Here is a 17,424-nt window from a genome sequence, read left to right as displayed (position 1 = left end):
TATATAATTTCTATATTATTCATTAATCACTCATTCAGTAGTTATTGACTGAACCCCTACTAGGTGTCAGGTGCTGTTCTGGTCACTGGGAGTACAGCACCGAATGGAACAGTGAGAAATCCCAGCGCTCCCAGATCTTCTGTTCTCTTATTGAATCCTCAAAATACCCTTATAAGGCATTTCATGTTACTTCCATTTTAAATGTACAGGGCCTGAGATTTAAGTAATAATTTGCTTAATATTAGTAATAATATTATAGTAATAATAGTACTGAAGGAGGTCTGTGTCACAATAGGTTTTTACATCTCCAGAGTTCATGACTCTATTACCTCAGTTACCTGCTGCCCATGGGAGTAATTCAGAGTATGCAATTTAGGCATATTCCCCCAAATTTCATAAAGGAAGCACAGATATCAAAAAAAGTAGCTGATTTTAATTTTCGAGGTAAAGGACGAAGTTTGTCAGAAGAACTAAGTACTTGCTTGACTTTGAATGTGTCACTCAGCTCCTTCTTAGTGCCATGAGCTGGAACAATTCTATTTCCTATTTCCCCAACCTTCGGGACAAGCACCCATAACTCTCTATGGATAGATATGTTAGGCCCTTTGATGAAAAATCTTTGAACATAAAAGACAAAATATTGTATTGACATATTGGTTAAGCATCATCAATATTGACAAAATATTGAAAGGAAACAAATGGGTGTATAAATAGGAACATAATCCCCTTCTTCCTCAAAAGCCAGGGATAATTTGGTGGACTAGGCTGTCTTTGAAAGAAGCCTTAAAGGAGATCCTGCCCCCTGCCCATCAAAAGAAGGAGGCAGGATCTCTCTCTCTCTCACTTGGATCCAGTATGGCCCTGGCTCATCTTCTCTCCATCAGAGTTGGGTCAAGACTAGGGTTAGCAAAAAGGATGCTCTTGCATGCCATTTCCAACTTAGTGACTGCCTGGAAAAAGGTTCTGAAGATGCCTCATTTACAAATCACAGGTCAGAATAGTATTTAATTAATAGAGTTGCTGTGAATATGAAATAGTCATGACAAAGAAACCATGAAGAACATGAAAACATTGAGTAACACTCACTACATAATATATAAATAAATACTATTCATCTGACTGCACATCACCATGTGTTTTCATGAAGACATTGCCCATCCATCCAGTCCAAAATATTTTCCTGTTTCTAAACAGGACTTTCTTTTTTTTTTTTTAAGATTTTATTTATTTATTCATGAGACACACACACACAGAGAGAGAGAGAGAGACAGAGAGAGAGAGAGAGGCAGAGACACAGGCAGAGGAGAATCAGGCTCCATGCAGGGAGCCCGACATGGGACTCGATCCTGGTCTCCAGGATCACGCCCTGGGCTGAAGGTGGCGTTAAACCACTGAGCCACCCAGGATGCCCTAAACAGGACTTTCTTGAAAAGATCTAGTCCCTCTTCGTGAATATGCCGGCTGTGGCACACTAAGACATCTTAACACCCAGGGACTTTGAAATTAGTAGCATTCTTTAAACATCGGTGTCCAAACCATGCAACATGAGAACCATACTGAGCTTGGGACCCTACATTCTACATTCATGGCTGACAGAACTCACGCCTCCCTTTCTGTGTACTTAAGCATCTCTAGGTGTGATGGCACTGGGGTGCAACAGGGCGCTACCAGGAGATGCTGCTACACAGGTTCACCACCTTAGCTTGGTTTCAGTCCTTTCTCTTACACCTCAGAGGCCCCCTACCCCCAAGGGAACCCAGGGCCCTCCTTTTGCTCTAAAGAAACAATAGTCCAGAGGTGCCTGGGTGGCTCAGTTGGTTAAGCATCTGCCTTTAGCTCAGGTCATGATCCCAGAGTCCCAGGATCAAGCCCCCCCATGGGGCTCCCTGCTCAGTGGGGAGCCTGTTTCTCCCTCTCCCCTTCTCCTTCCCTTGCTTGTGTTCTCTCGCTCTCTTTCTCTCTCTCAAATAAACAAATAAAATCTTTTTTTTTACTTTTTTATTTTTTTAATCTCTTTTTTTTAAATTTTTATTTATTTATGATAGTCACACAGAGAGAGAGAGAGGCAGAGACATAGGCAGAGGGAGAAGCAGGCTCCATGCACCGGGAGCCCGACGTGGGATTCGGGATCGCGCCCTGGGCCAAAGGCAGGCGCTAAACCGCTGCACCACCCAGGGATCCCCTTAATCTCTTTTTTTTAAAGGAAACAACAGCCCAGAGAAAAATGCTTTACCCAATTCTGTAACGATAATATTTTTAACTCCAGTATAAAAGTGGTATTTGAGGCTGCCCCCTAAGGTATATTAATAGATTCCAGACACATATATCACAATGAAACACAAATCATTTTATCTAGATACCAAAGAAGAGAATTGCACGCATTTTGTGCTACAGATAAAACAAGGGCTCCCTCCCTTCCCTCTGTGTAAAGTTAAAAGAAATGGAAACAATTTAGAGTCGACTCTTTTCAGGGTACCAGCAAGGCGTCCTTGGAGGGACACTATTCCGACCGTCGCCCTGGAACTGATCCTCCGTGTCCATTTTTCATTGTGCAGCAGAACCCACAAGGCAGCCGACAACCAAACGGAGAAAAAGGAAAAACTCTACCAGCAGCACTTCCAACAGCAGCGCCGGAAACAACGCCAACAGCACCGGCAGCAAGAAGAAGACGCCGGCCGCCAACCTGAGTCTGTCCAGTCAGGTACCTGTAAGTCTCTCTTTCCTTTTAGGCCTGAAATCCTGCCTTTGCCTGTCTTCCACCTGCAGGGGCCCACGTGAAAGCCTCCTTGAGCCCCAAACGCCAGTTGAGGGCGGGGGGGGGGGGGGCAGGTGGGGGCCGGGGTGGCATGGGGGGGAGGAGCTCTGCCTTGGAAACCTTCCCTTGCAACCTGGGAATTAGGGAGGAATATTAAGAGTCTGTGCTGCGCAGGGACCTGAATTAAAAAGCCGTCAGAGTCACAGACAGGAGATATGTCACTTAAGGTTTAATTAAAATATCACTTAGCGGCAATGCCTGGTGGCACAGAAGGGGCTCTCAGCACCATCACTGGAGACCCTGTGCTCCACTGGAAACTCGCTCCCGGCGTTCAGGCTCCGTATTGTAATTGGATTGGGCCTTCCCGACATGGGTGTCCCTTCGTATTTTAAGACTCAGGTAATTAACTCCTGGCCACTAAAAATGCAGCTCAGTGGATTCCACTTTACCCATTTCATGAGCTCAGGGGGAGGGTCGGCCCCTGGTTTGGTCTCAACTCTCTTGACCTCTTGACCCTTTCTTTCATTTCTGGGTCTTGACCAAGGAAATGGGCCACGTAAAAGGGGGCTTCTTTGAACTCCAAGGCTGACAGCTGATGGGTGTCCCCAGATAGTACACCGTGTGGGCCCTTTCTTCGTCTTTCTCCATCTTCTATTACTTTTAATTTCAAGTTCTGTCCTGTCTGCTCAGTTACTTCCTAACTCCAAATCCCTCAGCCCAGTGTCATTTATTGCTTTTAAATTCTCTCACTCCTCTAAGCATTTCTTGTCGCACGTCCCCTCCACGATTACTTGTGGGCACTCCTTCTCTGCTGCCCTTGTCATACCACCCCGTCACCCGGCGTTTGACTGTCGTTTGAGCCCTGACACTTCCGTGGTGCTTCATGGAAATCCTCTAGATACCATGTCTTGGGAAATGTGCTCTATTTCTTATTACTTCCCTCCACCAATGCAATTTGACTTTTCCACCTGTTTCTCACCTTTTTCCCCTCTTGGTCTGTTGTCCTCACATCTCTCTCCATGTGAGAGTGGACCCTTCTTTCATGGGGATTCTCCACTGACTTCTAAATGTGTCTTTCAAACCTGTCCCCAACCCACTTTTACCCACTTTCCATCAGTCCGTTTTCTTTGGCTAAAACCAACCCCATCGGTACCTGAGAACCCCCTGGGCCACTTTTCTCCTGTCTTCGATAGACAGAGGGTATGGTTTTCATCCTTATTGCACTAGAAAGAAAGGGTCATGGAGAGAGTGGCCAGCCTGTGGGGAAGGTACCATTTTAATTTTAAGGCTGCTAGGAATTATAGTCTTTAAATAATGCCAGACTCACCTCTGTTTTCTGAACTGGGCTAAAGAGTCAGACAAAAAAAAAAAAAATCAAAGAAGAAAAACAGAGTCTTTTTATTAAAATACCAATAAGTTAGGCCCATTCCTGGTTAAATTGGAAAATGCATAGAGAAAATGGCCTGGTATAAATAAATCAACCCCAAAGTGCTCAGAAGTAGCCCATTATTCATCTACTCCTGGAATTTTAGAAACTAACATTTGTCAGTTTCCCCTAGCGAATGAGAGTACATTCCAGAGAGTTCAGGAACTGTGACATCGGTACTTAAAAGGCACATTGGCTGCAAGAATTTAGTTCAGTTCAACAAATGTTTCCCGAGCTCCTACTATGTGCCCCACACTATACCAAGAATCAAGAAACGACAACAAAAACCCAGCCTGTTATTGAGGAGCTCAGCATCTACTCAAGGGATGGCCAAGAGGTTTCCTCTTTTCCTGCCAGCTCAGTCTCCTAGTATCAGCTAACAGGGTCCAGCACCGAGTAGGATTCTGAGGCCTAGCCTGAGTTTGGTGGGCTGTCCATTAGTGATGTCTGCCTCAGGAGTAGAATAGTGGCATAAGTGTCATGTATTTTGACATACCTGGCCTAGTTGGAAACATCTCAATTTTATTTTAAAGGGCACATAGTTTGTTCTACTCCCTTATGCTCTTATTCTCCAGCCCAGCACTTGCATCTTAGTGGATAGCTGTGTCCAGAAGGGTTCTTAATGGATTGAGACCCTTTGGATTTGGTAAGAAGGCACCATTAGAAAGCGAGAGCAGAATTTCAGCACGATCCCCGCACCATGCAATTAAAGAGGTTTTAATCAAGTAAAACTTACAGATGGCCAAGAGGGGCAGGGAAAGGCAACTAGGTTAGGAAAAATGTGCACATTTCTGTGTGCGCTCCAGTTGAACGAACATTAAATGATAAACATCGTCTGGCTTGTAGTGGCCACATCTTTTAACCCTGTGTACTGAATTACCAACAAGATTTTGCTGTTAAAATAGAACGTGATCTGCAGCCACGGCTGCCTCGTTCACAGGCACGACCAGATTTTATGTGCCACCGTGACCACAGCTGTGGTCCGCCTAGCTGCCATGGCAGCAACGTGTGTGTCTGGCGAGGACTAGGGTTTAATCCTTGGATTCTGCTTCTCACTCCATGAGCAGGGGCTAGGAGCGATCCCGAACTGCAGCCTCAACCCTGGGAGGGATGGAGACCTGTGTCATTCAACAGCAGTGACCCCTTCTGGCCAATTTAAGGAGAAGCATTGAGGGGCCCTGAAAGGAGTCACTTCCAGTCCTCCTCAGAGGTTGGTGGTCCTTGCACGGGGGATTAGTGAGAAGATGTGACATGGGCAAGAGCTGGTGGCACCTCCAGGCCTCCAGCGAGGAGCGGAGGTCTGCCTCATGGGGAGCCGAGGGCATCTGGGTCACTCTCAGACAGACCGGCCCTGCCTCCTGTGGGACACACGAGATAGCAGACATGGGAAGGAAATGCACCTCTCTCTCACTACCGATGTTGAATGTTGGGGGGATTTTTTAAAATGTGGGGGTGGGGTAAATGGAGCCAACATCCACTAGTGAGAGGCAGCCCAGAACGTGCACTATGTCTCCATTCATTTTGTGTAAGGATAAACCTGAGACCACCTGAGCAGAGAACCACTCGTCTCGTCTGCAGGTTTAGTAGAGCCAGGTAGAGCCCTGTGCATACTTGTGTAAGTGGCCTCAAGTATCTATGTGCATAGGAAGCCCTTAGCACACGCCTCTTTCATAGCTTGCCATCTATCAGTCACTCACACTCGTAAACACAGGATTATGTATCTGGCTAAGGATTTTCTGTCATAATCAGGAAGGCGAATGTGGCACCTCTCTGAAATCTCTGATGCTGCCAAGGATCTATGCCTGGGCATCTTTTCCGGCTATTCCAAACATTACCAACCTATATCAGCCCCATTTGGAATGATTCAAATCACTATTTTCATAGTACTTTTCTTGAATGACTGTTATTTTTCTGATGTGATGAAGGCACCTGGAGTGTTGAGAACCTTTTTCTAATGTCACGCTTAAGCTGCCTTCTTATTTTTCTCCTCTGTTTCCAAATGATGCTTACCTCCCCACACTGTCCCAGCCTCTCTCGATGACCTTGGACTCACAATACTAATGCAGACCCACGTGGTCAGTCCCCACGCCCTTCTCCTGCCCTGTGACACCTCACGCATGTGTTTTCTAACCCCTCCAAAATGTGCTGCACAAAAGTCACAAAATGAGATTAACTCATGTCACCCTCTCCCCAGTCTTGCCCTACTCTTTCTCCCTACCTTTGTTGGCTAACCCGATAACATCCTCTCCTCTCTGGAGAGCACATTCCATCTCCAGTCCTGTCCGTATTCTTGCCAATCAGAGTCCTGTCTATGTTGTACCTCACCTCGAGTCCTTGTGAGTCCTCCTTCCGTGTCCGTGTCACGTCTGGCTCTTTGCTGCATAATCAATACGTTCTTCGAAGCACACTGCTGATTTTCCTGCCAGTACCTATATTGCTGAGTTTACCCAATTTGTACTTGAGGCATTTACTTAATGCTCCTTAAAGTCACGTGTGTCAAATCACAAGAGTGACTAGTCAGAAAACACAGTTTGGAAATCTATTGATTATCTCCCCCATAATTCTCGGGGAATCAATCAATCAAGCCAACAAGGTTTTCCACTCTGAAATCGACCAGGTGGCAATTAAGGGTTCTATTCAATTGGTACCTTCAGAATTCTAGAAGGAACTGGAGGGCCTGCTGGACCTCCTCCTGACCAAAGGCAGTGTTTTACTGTACTGTCCCAGGAAAGCCCCTCCTGCTCCAGTGTGGACAATTTTTGCCCATTTACCAAAGCATTTTGTCCAATTAGCCTCCCTGTCAGGACACGCACCCTTAATAACATCTCCAGAAGCATGTGACTCAGCCCTGCTCTTTCTGGCAGGGGTAGAAGCTGATAGCACTGGGCACTCTCCTGGAGTCAGTGCACTTTTGAGTAGACTATTGCTCACAGGCTGCCCAGCAGTATCACCTGACAGGTGTCCTTCCCTGTGCCCAGGCCACCCATCAACCAACCCCATATGGCCTCCTTTGAACAAAGAGGCCAGAGTTGTGCCCCTTGTATACATCCTTCTCTCCCATCCCCCGTCCCCCATCCCCCATCCCCCGTGCCTCTCCAGCAGTGGCCTCCAGGATACTCCTGGCTACAGTAGGTGGCTTCCTTGTTTGCATGGAAGGACAATTTGTACTTAAAGGAGTGATTAGATGGATTCTTCTCGCACGCTTCCATTTCTGATGACTACCAGCTTCATCAATGTAATTATAATTAGCGCTCTTCATCTTCCTTTTATGGCACCAGCTGGACAGACTGGTTCTCTTTACCGCCCAGATTGGTGGCAGGGTTGCCTGTGCGGGGATAGGTGACAGGCACCATGAAATAACAGATGGTAAATTCAGGGCTTGTTGGCAATCAGCAGGTTTTTGCTAATGACTTAATTAGCTATGCAAATTGTCAAATCAGTGTGAACATTGTTTTTATCGAAAACTTTACCTAAATTAATTACCATAATTAAGTAGCAGAATGTCAAGGATATTGGCTGCATAAAAGGGCCTGGCTGAGTAGAAAAAAGAGAGATTCTGTCTTCAATTAAAATGTATACCGTCCTTGGGACAGAGAGAAAGCCATTTGGAATGAGTCGCGTGAATACTGTAGCCCCGCATCCTCCCCGTGCTGGCTGCTGGTTTCCAGAGCCATTCAGAGGCTTTTTGGAGGTATCGGAAAGCGCCCAGCAGAAGGTTCCACAGCCCTCTCTGAAGTCCCCAATGTCGGCAAGTTCAAAGCGTGGATTTTTTTAATTTTGAAAAATCCATTTTTTTATTTCTGCAGATTGCTAGCATTGCTCGTTCTCCGGTGTCAGGCTGCGCAGTAAGGACATAAACTCGCGTGGTTGTTCCACGTCAGGAGGCAATGTTTATTTCCTGTAGAAATCAAATATGCGTCTCGGCCCCGCCCCCCGACTTTGAGACTTGACCCCCGGTGCACAGCACACGAGCGCGTCGGTCCCAGACCCCCCAGCTCCTCCCACTAGTGTTTTAAGCTGAGCTTCTTGTCCCAAGGTTTCCCTGTAATAATGTCAGCTGCTGTTCACAGGATGTGATGGTGGTAGGAGAGCCAACTCTGATGGGAGGTGAGTTTGGGGACGAGGACGAAAGGCTAATCACTAGATTAGAAAACACGCAGTATGACGCGGCCAACGGCGTGGACGACGAGGAAGACTTCAACAGCCCCCCCGCCCTGGGGAACAGCAGCCCTTGGAGCAGTAAACCCCCCGCCGCTCAGGAGACCAAATCAGAAAGCGCCCCGCCCCAGGCTCCCCAGTGAGACTGACCCCACCCGCCCCCGCGGGCGTGGGCCCTGGGGTGCACCCGGGCCTGCAGATGCCTGCTTACAGGAGAGGAAGGAGGCGAAATGAAAACTTTTCCACGCAAAAACCTGTTTCTGAACCACAATGACCTGAGTTTTGAGTTTCTTTTCTTTCTTTCTTTCTTTCTTTTCCTTTTTTTTTTTTTTGTTTTTTTGTTTTTTTGGGTTTTTTTGTTTTTGTTTTTTGTTTTTTTTTTTGGTCTTTTTTGAATGGAGAGGATTATTCCAATAAACTTCCATGACCCTTCCCTGGAGGCCTTCACAGGTAACGCAGAGACTGGCACTGATCGTAATTAAATCAAGAGGGCAGGCTCGCGCTTCTCCTGGCTCGGTGTTTAACCACATGTTTGTTAACGACCCCCCCTCCCCCCCTCCCCCACCCCCACCCCCACCCCCACCCAACGGAAGGCCATATTGTCAATACGCCCTCAGTGCTCAGGGCCTCATTATATGCCGACCCTAACTACAGATGACTTTTTAATATTGTAAAATCTTTTCTGCTTTTTGACTTGCATCTGAGAGTTTCTTGTTTCAGTAAAAAAAGAAAAGAAAAAAAATCAGCTTTTGGACAGTAATTTAAGTGTATTCCTTATTATTATTATTATTATTATTATTAATTTTCCTTCATCTTTTCTTTCATTGGGTAACAGCTAAGAGGGCCTAGCAGGGTAGTTGATGGGGGAGCTAAGATCAATCGGTTCTCCAACCCGAGTTGGTTCGGTTGAGCCCAAGTGCTGAAACAAGAAATGTCTTTTTTGTCATCGAAGACACCAAGGCGCATTTTTATGTAAAGAAAGACACCTGGCCCGTTGAGAACTTAGGCGTTTGTAAACTTGCTGTTGATCCAAATCCTTTCAAGCCATGTAATCCATTAATTTTGTGGGCAGTTTAATAAACCTGAAACTTTTTTGTGTTTTTTATTGTATCTGAGTTGACTGTTGTTTCTTTTCATAGTATATTTCTTGTATGATATTTTGTAAAGCCCTCACTTGATTCTTTTATGGGGATTTTTCTTTTGGGGCAATTCCAGTGTATTTATGTGAAACTTTATAAGAGAACTAATTTTTTCCATTTGCATATTAATATGTTCTTCCACACATGTAAAGACACAGTGGCTCCGTGTGTTATAAAACAGCTGTATTTTATGTATGCTTTACTGATAAGTGTGCCAATAATAAACTGTGTTAACGACCAAAGCGAGTCTGGTTGTTTGTGAGCATGGGTGGAGAAATCTGCCCACAATTATGAGAAGTCTGGAGCTTGGATTTGTCACCTGACTACAAATGGAGTGGAATTGTGAAAGCTGTGCAGTCCTTTGTAAAGTCTGATTCCTTTCCTTACTCATTGCAGTTCGCTTGGGCAGATGTGGGGGTGCCTGCACTGTGCTGGGCACGTACTGGCTGAGGACACAACGATGAGCAAGGAGAATATCGCCTGTGCTTCTAAAGCTTGGCAAAGGCAAGAGCGGTGACTTCCACTCGCTGAGTGTTTATTCTGCACCAAACAACCCTACCTTAGGTCCACAGATATTATTTCAGCTAATCCTCAGAACTTCACAAAGTTGGCATTAATGTCTTCATTTTTAAAAATCAATGCCTTGCTTGCCTATTTTTCTCAAAAGTTGTTATGCAAGACTATGGCAAATTCACTTGAGGACTTTTTTGTTTAAAGAAATTCCCTCTTCTGTATGTTGGTAAACTGAACACCAATAAAAATTAATTTATTAAAAAAATAAATAAATAAAGTGTTGTGGTGCGGAAAAAAAAAAAAAAAAGAAATTCCCTCTTGTTTTTCCACTGTTTTCCACCAGTGAGGAATAGGAGAGATGAAATCTGTTAGCATTTGTTGGATGCGTATTAAGTTGGCACTTAATTAAATTGGTGATTTTAATTTATCATCTTGGCAAATTCTGGAAAAGGGAATTTGAAAAAGAGACGCTAAGGGAGGCCACGTGTCTTCGGGTGGGATTCCTAGAAATGGAGCCTGAGATCAGGATCTGGAGGCACAGATTACTGTTCATTGGGTAAAATAAAGGGAATCTTTCTCCAGGAAGTGGGAGGAATAGAATAGGGAAGGGGAAGGAGTTTATAAAAGCTATGGACTCATGTAGTCTACTTTCTGGACCTGGTCCATGAAGGGAGGACTCAGAACACAGACCCCACTGCAGAACTGTCTTTTCCTGAGCTAGCTAAGCTGCCAGACTTTTGCATATTTGTACCAGTCATTGGCTGGAGCCATCCCCAGGCTATAGGAGACTGTGCCCTTTGGAACAAGGTGGTCCCCATCAGTTCAGAGCAGTTCTGCAGAGAAGAAGAGGGCCATCTAGAAGGCAATAGTCATAGTTTCCTGGCATAGGTGTGCTGGTCTCAGAAAGGGCATCTTGGCAGGTCACAGTCTACTCCGTTAAGTGACTTGTCTCAGCTCATAATGCATGGGTGACATAGTTGGGATTTGAATCTGGATGTCCCTTGACTACAGAGCCTGCATCCTTTCTACAACATCTATACTTCTCTAGAATATTAGCATTTTGAGGAAAATGTTCAGTACAATAGCAAAAGAGCCAAAGGACATATAGGAAACCACTACTTTATTGCTTCTTATTGCCTCTTGAGTACCGCTAAGAGAACTTCTAGTTTATCCCACACCCAACTCGACATTTTACCAAGTCTTTTAAGTCATTACAGCTGATGCCTCGGACAAATTATTTGACACCTGTTCTAGTTTTCTATTGCTGCATAGCAAATCAACCCAAAACTTAGAGACTCAAGAGGACAATCTATTATTATCAGTTGCCCTTTTGAGAGCTCATCGGCCTCTGCTGGGTGGTCTGCACTTAAAGGCTCATCCATACTGGGGCTGGAGTCATCGGAGCCTTGACCTGGCTGAACAGACAAGATGGTGCACTCACACTGCTGGCTGTGAAGTAGGAGCTTAGCCAGGTCTGGTGACTGGAGTGCCTTCATGTAATCTCTCCACAGAGTTCTCACAGAATGTGGGTTCTGAGAGGGGGGTGTTCCAAGAGCTGGCATCCCAAATGAGGAGAAACATAGATTGCCAGGGCTGGAACTGACGAAACATCACTTCTTCTCTGTGCTATACATCAAAGCCGCCCAGATTCAAGGCCTGGAGGCATAGCCTCTACTCTCCAAGGGATAAGTGGTGTGTGCGTACAGAAGGGGAGAAACTGAGGGCAGCCATCCTCGAAGCAAACATCGACATCATCCAGTGCAGTTCACACCCTGATCCTCCCTTACCTTGCTGTTGTGCTTTTAGCCCCTCCCCACTTGCACTTGATTCGCCATCCAGGTAGGCTCCTCCCAATTTTCTGATTACAGCAGTTCCTCATGTCACAAGTGATTTTGCCTGTTCTTCCTCCTCAGAACGCCGTCCCCACCTCCTTACGTAACCAAAGTTCTTCATCTTTATTTTTTTTAAATTTTTATTTATTCATGATAGTCACAGAGAGAGAGAGAGAGAGAGGCAGAGACATAGGCAGAGGGAGAAGCAGGCTCCATGCACCGGGAGCCCGACGTGGGATTCGATCCCGGGTCTCCAGGATCGTGCCCTGGGCCAAAGGCAGGCGCCAAACCGCTGCGCCACCCAGGGATCCCAAGTTCTTCATCTTTAAAAGCCCAGCTTGATTTTCATATCTGCAGAGCTGCCTCTCCTGTTCTGGTCAGGGTCTCCCGGTCCCTCTGAGGTCCAAGAGACACTTGGCTCTTGCTTCCACCACAGCACTTTCCTTACAAGCTTCTGTTGATGCTGCTGAACACACCTCACTGTCCCATTAGACTTTCCCAGGTCTGAGCAGTTGAATCATTTCCACCTGAATTCTTAATATGTAGTTCTATCATACATGTTAATGAAACAGATACAGTTAGAACTCCCAAGCAAGAAATTATGAAACCACTGTGTAAAACTTAACAGGATAATGCCAGTTAAGTTTCACACAGTCTGTAATCCTAAGGCACAATGTAGGGTGACAGTTATCTCTGCAGGTATATAAGATGGTAATAGTAGGGTGGGTTCAAGTTTCTCAGGGGTCAAATCAACACACACACACACACACACACACACACACACACACAAAAACATTTCACAAGGCATTGGCCTAAGCCTAACTTCTATTATAGGAACCCCAAGAGATTTGTCATGCCCCAAATAATCCTAAGGGCAACCATTATTAAGTACACATTACATGTCAGTCACTTGCTAGGTGCTTTACCTGGGTGGTCTCAACCTGGGAATCCAAGAGTAGTGCATGAGCAAAATTATTTGCTTTGTAGAAATATCCTAACCTCAGCAGTTTACAACAACAAACATCTTATTTTTCTTACTCATGGCGCTGTGGGTCACCTAGGCCAATTCTGTATCAGGTCAGCTCCTCAGATCTCTTTCTGGGACAGTGGGTTCCCAGAGCATGCTCCTCTCTTGGTGGATTCTGGAAAAATTGAAAAGATAAGCCAAATCATCCACACCCATCTATTCTCCCTGTATCCGCTGGCCAAAGCAGGTCACAAAGACAAGCCCAACATCAGTTGGGTGGGGAGATCTACTCTGCCTCCTGCAAAGTCCTATGGCGAAGGGTGTGAATAAACAAGTGGGAATCTCATCTACCACTGGTGACCTACACATTGCCTGAAAAACTTCTAATTATATGCTAACATTTAAAAACTGATTTTCAAATTAAAATTTTCATGCCTCTCTTAACAAATCAAACCTAACAACAATTCAATTTCTGAATCCCTGGATGGTAACAGTTGGCTGGTGCCCAGTCATGGAGACCCTGCTTGGAGGCTCTTCAGTTTGTCACACTCAATCCATCTCACTAATTCACTTCACCTGCCTGGCTTCTACAGGCTATCGTAGCTATTACACTCATGCTCTCTACTCCTTAAAACCACATTTGAAAGTTAGCATTATGGGCTCCACTTTACAGATGTGATGACTTAAAGTTCAACCAGGTTAGTTGATCCCATTTGTCACACAGCTAGTAAGTGGTGAAGTGGGCTTGCAGGGACAAAGCCAGTGCTGCTTTCACTGAATCACACTGGTTTGATAGGATCTACAGTGGTGGTTATCCTCCGTGTGTTCGGTTAGGAATGTGACAAGCATGATAACATTGAATCTTCGCAATTTCCCTGTGGATGAGGTCAGGTTATCACCCCTCCTTTTGCAGATGATACTCAGAGCAGTTAAACAGTTTACCCAAGGTCACAGAGCTCACAGTGACAACATCATGTCACCTTGACCCTGAACCACTTTATCAGACTTACTCTCAGGTACACAGTCTGAAGGTTGGGTGTTTGGAGGTGCTTTCTGACCTGGGACAGGGGTCCTGGTATCCACCTTTCTACCTTTAGCTATGTATTTTCAGAGATTGTCAAAGAGGATGCCAGAGATCAAGAATTGCCACTTACCTGGTAATGGAACGAAGCAGAGAGTCCACCATTTAAGACCCTGAAATCTCAAGGGCATCTGACAAGAGATTTAGAAATAAGTGGCCAAGTCCCTGCAAGAAATTTTTTTCCCTTTCCATTTCTTCTTAACCTTGAGGTGAGCATTTAATGCAATAAGATAACACAAACTGCACTGATACTACATGGGGTGGGCTGTGATGGGAACAAGGCCAACAATTTCAGTGTCCCCAGATCGGGATTGGCAGGATCCTTGGGAAATTCATTTTATAATGGGGTACCCCTCCTTCTCCATTAAAAAAAATTACCAGCTTTTTTTTCTGAATAAATAATACATGTTTATTGTAGATCATTTGAACAAACATGAACGAGAAGAAAAAAAAAGTAATTCCACTACCCGGATGTAAGCATTGCTAATATTGTGATACATATCTTACCAGTTTTTTCTTCTTGGCTCATATACATTGCAGTGTTGATAAGATACAGAATAGACAATAATGTGTCCTGCCCTTTTCATATTATATTGCCTCATGGGCCACCTCTGTTAACTATTCTTTAAAAGCATGATTTTAATTTCCATATAATGATCCACTAATGGAATATACCATAAGGCATTAAGCCATTTATTTATGGCTGGTCAACTCCCTTTTTCACATCACATTAGAATTTCATCATCATTAATAAGTTGGTCCAAGGTTGATAAGAGTTTGTTAAATAAAAATTCACTTATTGGGTATTTGCCGTGTGCCCAGCACCATGCTGAACATTACACGGCATTCCTGTACCTGGTCCCACCCTCAGGGTACTTAGAATTCCCTTGGGATAGAGCACAAGTACACAAAATGTTGTCTAAGAATATAAAGCTGAATATATTCAGAGTGTCAGTGATGCAGAGAGGTTCAAAGCTCTGGGGGTTTAAAGGTATTTAATTTACATTCATCGTGAATGTATCTTAGGGGATGCGAGTGTTTTGTATATGAAGCTCAGAGAGGATGCATAACTCACCCAAGTTCACACAGATAGAAAATAGCAAGGTCAAGTTTAAAGCAGCACATGACTCCGAACTCTGTTCTTTGGCTGGCAAGCCATAGGAAATCCCTGGGGAAACAGCAAATGCTGTGCCTAAGTGTTGGAAGGAATGACTTCATGTCACAGCGAGAGGGGACGATGCATTGATACAAGCACCCGCATCCGAGTGTCTGGCTGCCTCTCTCAATATGCTTTCTGGTTTCATTTTTGTCCATCACTACTGTCAAGACAATGGCTCTGATTATTGGGAATACTGAGGAGTTTGAATTTTGAACAAAACCTAATACATCAGCACTGTTGGTGTTTACATAAAGGTATTTTCAGCACTTGAAGCCATTGAGCTGGAAAAGGCATTGAAAGGTTATTAAAACTATAAATTAAGGGAACTGATGAAGTAATGTCTATGGCCCCACCCAGCCCTATCCTTTTCTCTGTTCGTTTTCCTTCTAGAACATCATCATCCTGGACAAAGAAAATGTGTCTTATTTCCCAAAGACTTTCAAAGAATTTCTGGAAAATATTCCTGAGTTAAGCAAACCTGTTTGGAAGGAAGTTCTTTGTATCTCTTCCAGAGCTGGCATGATGTAACTTGAGCCCTTCCCCAATACTGAGCCATTCTTTCTCTTTTAATTCTTAATTTGTTAAAAGTAGTATTCACTCTCTGCGGGGCTGTCGATTCTCCTGTCATGAAAGTGTTAACGCTTCCAGAGAAATCTGCAAAAATTCTCAAATGAGTGTGAACCAGCTTTAACTTCTGAACGCCTCGCTGAAGTCCATTGTCACAAAAGTAAAAACTTAACGTTTTGTAGAAAGAGTGAATTTCAGAAAACCTGGGCACTAAGAAATCAAACAGGTTTCACTTCCTCTAGCCAGTACTGACCAACACTCTCAATTCTAGTGGTCACTGCGGTGGGGGGAGGTGTGAATGTTGGCAAAGCCTACTATGGTATGGAGAGCCCAGATTCCCTGCCCTGCTTTTGTCTTCTCCACTGTAAATCACAAGCATTTCAAAGGCAGAGGCCTCTGGAATTCTCGTTTCCCTACTTTAGGGTGACTGACACCACTTTCCTAAAACTGTCACAGTATTAACACAACTGTTTTTCATTCTGGGAAATTCCTCACTTTCAGGCAAACCCGCCCATATTTGCAGCAAAACAGATGAATCCTAATCAACATCCACTACTTCCAGAGCATCTTTTGCATTCCAGGCACTTATCATCACATGGGGACTGTAAACCCCAAACCCACTCTGGGAAGGAGGGGGCAGGCAATAAAGTTATCATTTTACTGGTAAGGGAACTGGAACAAAGAAACATTAAGGGAGACATCCAAGGACCTCCAGTTAATGAACAAGACAGAGCTGAGATCTGATCTCAGGTGTGACTGGCTTACAGCCTGTGCTTTCTCGGCTACATTGATGGCTTTGAACTTTTATTCTAAATAAGACTGAGGTAAGTACACTATGTAAAGTTGACTAAGAGATGGTGAAACTCCGAAAAATTCCGAGGAACCAGAGTCTTGGTTGTATGCTCCCACTGTCACTCAGCTACAGGGGAATTCCACTGACTTCGTCATGCTAATGATTTAAGAAGCTACTGTGCACATTAGGCCAAGGAGAAAGTATCCAGACAAATGACATCAGGAACCTACCACAGACAACCAAGGATTATCCCAGGGGCCCATTTCCATTGCAACGGAGGCTAATCCAGGCTGTGGTGATGATTGGCCTGTGGTTTTGCTCAAGGCAAGAGGGTAGGCAACAACATCTGTGAAACTCAGTCCAGTTAGTTCTGCAACTGGGTTTGGGGAGTTTGGGGAATTTGCATTTGCCAAGTGCATCTTGGGAGATTCTTCACAACTAATTAGAAAAGAAAGTTGTCTTCTGGGGTGAAAGGAAGATTCTCCAGGGAGGGATCTTCCCAAACTCAACCACTAGATCTACCCTTTATCCACCACCCAGGGTGTCAGAATTTTGCTTACCTCTCACTGCAGAGCTCAGATAATGAGATGGCCTAATCCCCAGGCTGTAATTTCTTTTTTCTAAGTAGGTTCTATGCCCAGCGTGGAGCCCAACACAGGGCTTGAACTTGTGACCCTGAGATCAAGACCTGAGCTAAGATCAAGAGTTGGATGCTCAACCAACAGACACCCAGGTGCCCTACACATAGGCCGTAATTTTTAATGGGAGGACACGGTATTTTTTAGAAGAAAGCAAATTGTCTCTGTTAGCAAATTTAATCTAGCTAGCCGTTGAGACCACCAACATCCTTAATTCTCTCTTTCTTTTCAATATGTGCACAAAGTTGGCTCTGTATTTTAAAGAACCAGATGAATTATTGCTTCATATTCCTTGAAAGGAGGCTCACGAATAACTTCCAACTTAAAATGATGCCCAATTTAACATGGTTTCTAGCCACTGCCCTTGAAACAGGGGACAATTGATGTCACAGTCAT

General features: G+C 44.6%; 1 protein-coding gene across 10 annotated transcripts in view; it reads left to right on the top strand.

The window, feature by feature from the left end:
* The window catches only part of LDB2 (LIM domain binding 2), a 375,855-nt gene extending 366,408 nt beyond the window's left edge, over positions 1-9,447 (top strand). Inside the window, exons 7-9 of one of the 10 annotated variants that reach the window (XM_055326725.1) lie at positions 2,556-2,701; positions 5,249-5,391; positions 7,988-8,392. In XM_055326725.1, the coding sequence (XP_055182700.1) occupies positions 2,556-2,701; positions 5,249-5,353 (251 nt within the window). In that variant the 3' untranslated portion in view covers positions 5,354-5,391; positions 7,988-8,392. Of the gene's footprint in view, positions 1-2,555; positions 2,708-5,248; positions 5,392-7,987 lie in introns of all 10 variants that reach the window. The other 9 variants (XM_055326721.1, XM_055326723.1, XM_055326722.1 and 6 more) reach the window with 9 other exon arrangements.
* Positions 9,448-17,424: the final 7,977 nt, after the last annotated feature.

Source organism: Nyctereutes procyonoides, unplaced genomic scaffold, assembly GCF_905146905.1.
Source record: "Nyctereutes procyonoides isolate TBG_1078 unplaced genomic scaffold, NYPRO_anot_genome, whole genome shotgun sequence".
Taxonomy (NCBI): domain Eukaryota; kingdom Metazoa; phylum Chordata; class Mammalia; order Carnivora; family Canidae; genus Nyctereutes; species Nyctereutes procyonoides.
The sequence above is the reverse complement of the archived record's forward strand: the minus strand, read 5'-3'. Positions and strand labels throughout refer to the sequence as shown.